This window comes from Fulmarus glacialis, unplaced genomic scaffold (assembly GCF_000690835.1).
Source record: "Fulmarus glacialis isolate BGI_N327 unplaced genomic scaffold, ASM69083v1 scaffold46745, whole genome shotgun sequence".
Classification (NCBI taxonomy): domain Eukaryota; kingdom Metazoa; phylum Chordata; class Aves; order Procellariiformes; family Procellariidae; genus Fulmarus; species Fulmarus glacialis.
Genome location: NW_009211965.1, coordinates 29255 through 32688, shown reverse-complemented (window position 1 = coordinate 32688; position 3434 = coordinate 29255). Strand labels below are relative to the sequence as shown.

The 3434-nt window shown below is 39.9% G+C and overlaps 1 protein-coding gene across 1 annotated transcript in view; it reads right to left on the bottom strand.

Annotated features, from left to right (window-relative positions):
* Window positions 1-933: 933 nt before the first annotated feature.
* Window positions 934-3434, bottom strand: part of LOC104076743 (copine-8) — a gene marked incomplete at both ends in the record, with an annotated part of 26154 nt that continues 23653 nt past the window's right edge. Inside the window, one exon of the mRNA XM_009577721.1 lies at window positions 934-1007. Coding sequence (XP_009576016.1) covers window positions 934-1007 — 74 coding nt within the window. The remainder of the gene's footprint in view (window positions 1008-3434) is intronic.

Genomic DNA, 3434 nt, shown 5'->3' with positions numbered 1-3434 from the left:
CAGGAGGCATGATGGACAATCTGTGGAGTTCTAGAAATCTGCAGCTCTGAGGGGAAGGGGGATTATGGCAGGTGTGTATGTGCATGCAAAACCACTACACCACCCTGCCAGTGGTTGCATAGGTTTGAATGACAACTAGTGTGCTGACCAAATGACTGTAGAGAGCAGGAACAGAACCAGAGGGCTTTGGCAGAGAAATGGAGGTGTCCGTGGAACGCAGATGACAGTAGCACTCTTAGGGCTTGGTTCAGTCATGTAAGCACAGATCATAGAATCATAGAATGGTTTGGGTTGGAAGGGACCTTTAAAGGTCACCTAGTCCAACCCCTCCGCAATAAGCAGGAACATCTTCAACTAGATCAGGTTGCTCAGAGCCCCGTCCAACCTGACCTTGAATGTTTCCAGGCATGGGGCATCAACAACCGCAACCTGTTCCAGCTATCATCTGAGGTTCCTTAAAGCATGAAACATCTGCATGGTTGTATGTGGCAGACGCAACACAGGAATTGGGAGACACTTATGGTCTTCTGGACTGGCAGTTAGAGGAAAGCAAAGATACCCTAGGCATCTCAAATGCACTTGTTAGAAGTCTAGGTATTGCCAACTTCCACAAAAGTTGCAATTTTTCTTTATGGAATCATAGTGAGATGGCAGTACAGAAGCAACTCACTCTTCTCCCACGGCTGTAACCCTAAGACTTTATATCAGTGTGCTGCCAGTTAGGGGTCATTTCCTAATGGAGCAGACCCACTACTATGTGTTATATAAAGGCTTATAGGTATCACAGAGAGTTTCTGAGCTTGTTATGAACACCCCAAGATAAAGTATGTCAGTGCTAAGGTAAAATGAAAGGCAGGAATATAGACAGAAACAAGAATTCAAAATAAACAGGATCAGTAAAATCTAACTATTAGAGTAAATTTTCTCTCCCACCTGCACAATGTCTCTTTCTGCAAACTTGCCTCTTGAAGAAATCCTCACTACATCACCATCCAGTTCTTCCATAGCTTTAAAAAAAAAAAAACAACAAAATGAATTCATCTACGAGTTCAGCTACACAACAAAACCAACGTTACCAAGAAAAACTTTAGTCAACTTACACTTTATGGCAACAAACCCAACAATTGTTATTTAGGTAACTCTTTAAGATCATTTGCGCCATAAAATACATCATGCTTTGTAGTTATTTTGCACTCTTTCATGCTGACTATACATACTTTTTGCCTTTATTGTCATCTTCAGAACAAAATAGACCATGATAAGGTCCTTATCTTTCCAGCTCTCAAACCAGCAAGTATATCTGTTTTCGTAAGGCTGTATTTGTACTTTCACAGGTGGTGAAGAATTCATCTTCAGCAATTACTCTTACAGAAGATATCATAGGATACAGCACAAAGAGGTAATAACTCACATTCATACTGGAAAAGTAATGACTGTTAATGCACAGGAATGAGGAGTTCTTAAAAAAAAAAGTATTATATTTATTGGGTAACTCTTATTGTATCTTTCTGAGCAGGATCCAGGAAAACTCTAAAACTGTCCAGATACCCAGAAGCCATTCTAGGTAGAAAGGCATACCTGCTCTCTGGTCAGTGTTGAAATAGATGGACTTGGGATCACAGACTATTGCTTACAAACTGGGCTGAGTTCACTGAAACCAGCATTTCAAAACCTAGTTCTTCCAATGCAAGAACTAGAAAGCACAAATGACACTGTCAGGAATCAAGTTCAAGCCAAACAAAAGAGCATGTTTGTTCAAAGAAAAAATTAGTAGGTGTGTAGAGCACGTTGCCAGATGATGCTGTTGGTGCAAAAAATATACATGTGTTAAAACCAGGAGACTGAACAAGTATTTGAAGGAGAGATCCACTGAAAATTTCCAAAATAGACATAAAGCACATCCTGCTCAGGAAATTCAAATCTAAAAACAGTATTCAGGGAAGAATCATATTTGCTTATTCTGTTCTTAATGTTCTGTAGATAACCACCCATGGCCATGTCAGATGCAGAATACTGGGCAAAACGGACCCCTGATCTGACCTGTTACAGTCATTCTCACATCCTTAAGTAAAGCTCTGTCAAATGTATGTGCCATCTATCTGAGCTCCAGACTTTTAAGAAGCCCTCTGGTAGCCCCCAGGGGCTGGGAGATCTAGGGGGCAATGATATCTGGAGAGGATTAGCTTAGTGTCTCTACAGCAGAACTGAGGCTTGACTGGCATTTGAATTGTAAGACAGTGTGCCTGGAACATATACCCTCCTACACATACTTTTTCAGCGTCCACATCAGACATGGAGTCTGTTGGTTTTTCCAGAAGGAATTTCTGCAGATGAAAAAGTCATTTCTCTGCTCTCTTGGGCATTGAGGGACTACAGATTTGGCACACATCTAATAGGTGAATTTCACTGAGGCAGTATACTCAAGGAGTGTGGATCCAAAGATGGAAATTGTAACCTGCAGTACAAACAGAATCCTGCCTTAAGAAAAGCGATAGGGATGACACCCCAAGAACTCTGAAAAGACAACCTCCAGAAGTAAAAAGACAACAGAATCTACATGTCCTGAGTTAAGGTGAGCCTGGGCAAGCCCAAGGACTAGAAAAACAGGGAGAAGGGGAAAAGGCAAAGGAGGGGTGAGAGAAAAGTAAATAACGTACGACTAAAGTTGGAATACTGAGGGGTAAAACTGAAGTTTGCAGATTTCCCTCATATGCATTTATGAAGATAAACTGTCTTTTCTCATTGCTTGTGGCATACAATCGCCTGAAGTGTAAGTGTCCACCTGGACAATCTCTTCAAGGAATAAGATACTTAGAATTATCACTAATATACCACTTGCCAAAAAGCATAAGAAGGTCAACCCCCAATAAATTTTTTTTGTGTTATTTTTTCCTCCTGTTTTCACACTCTTAGAATATTTGTACAAGAATTAACATGTACAGTCCTTAGTGACTATTTACATTATACATCTGTGGTAGTACTAAGTATATTTCATGTACAAAAGAAGGCATACTGTCTAACCAGAAGTACTAGAATTAAAAAGAAAGGATGTAGGACTTTGAGGAATAGATATCACTTCATAGTGCAGTGATATACATGATGCCACTTAATAAATTAGTCCAAATAACAGAAGCAGCTTAGCTATTGCAACAGAGAACGGTGTTCCGGAACATCACATGAAAGAATATGTAAATAATCCTGGTAATTTCTCTCCTGCTGTAACATTCTCCCAGAATTAAAAAGAAAGGATGTAGGACTTTGAGGAATAGATATCACTTCATAGTGCAGTGATATACATGATGCCACTTAATAAATTAGTCCAAATAACAGAAGCAGCTTAGCTATTGCAACAGAGAACGGTGTTCCGGAACATCACATGAAAGAATATGTAAATAATCCTGGTAATTTCTCTCCTGCTGTAACATTCTCCCAGT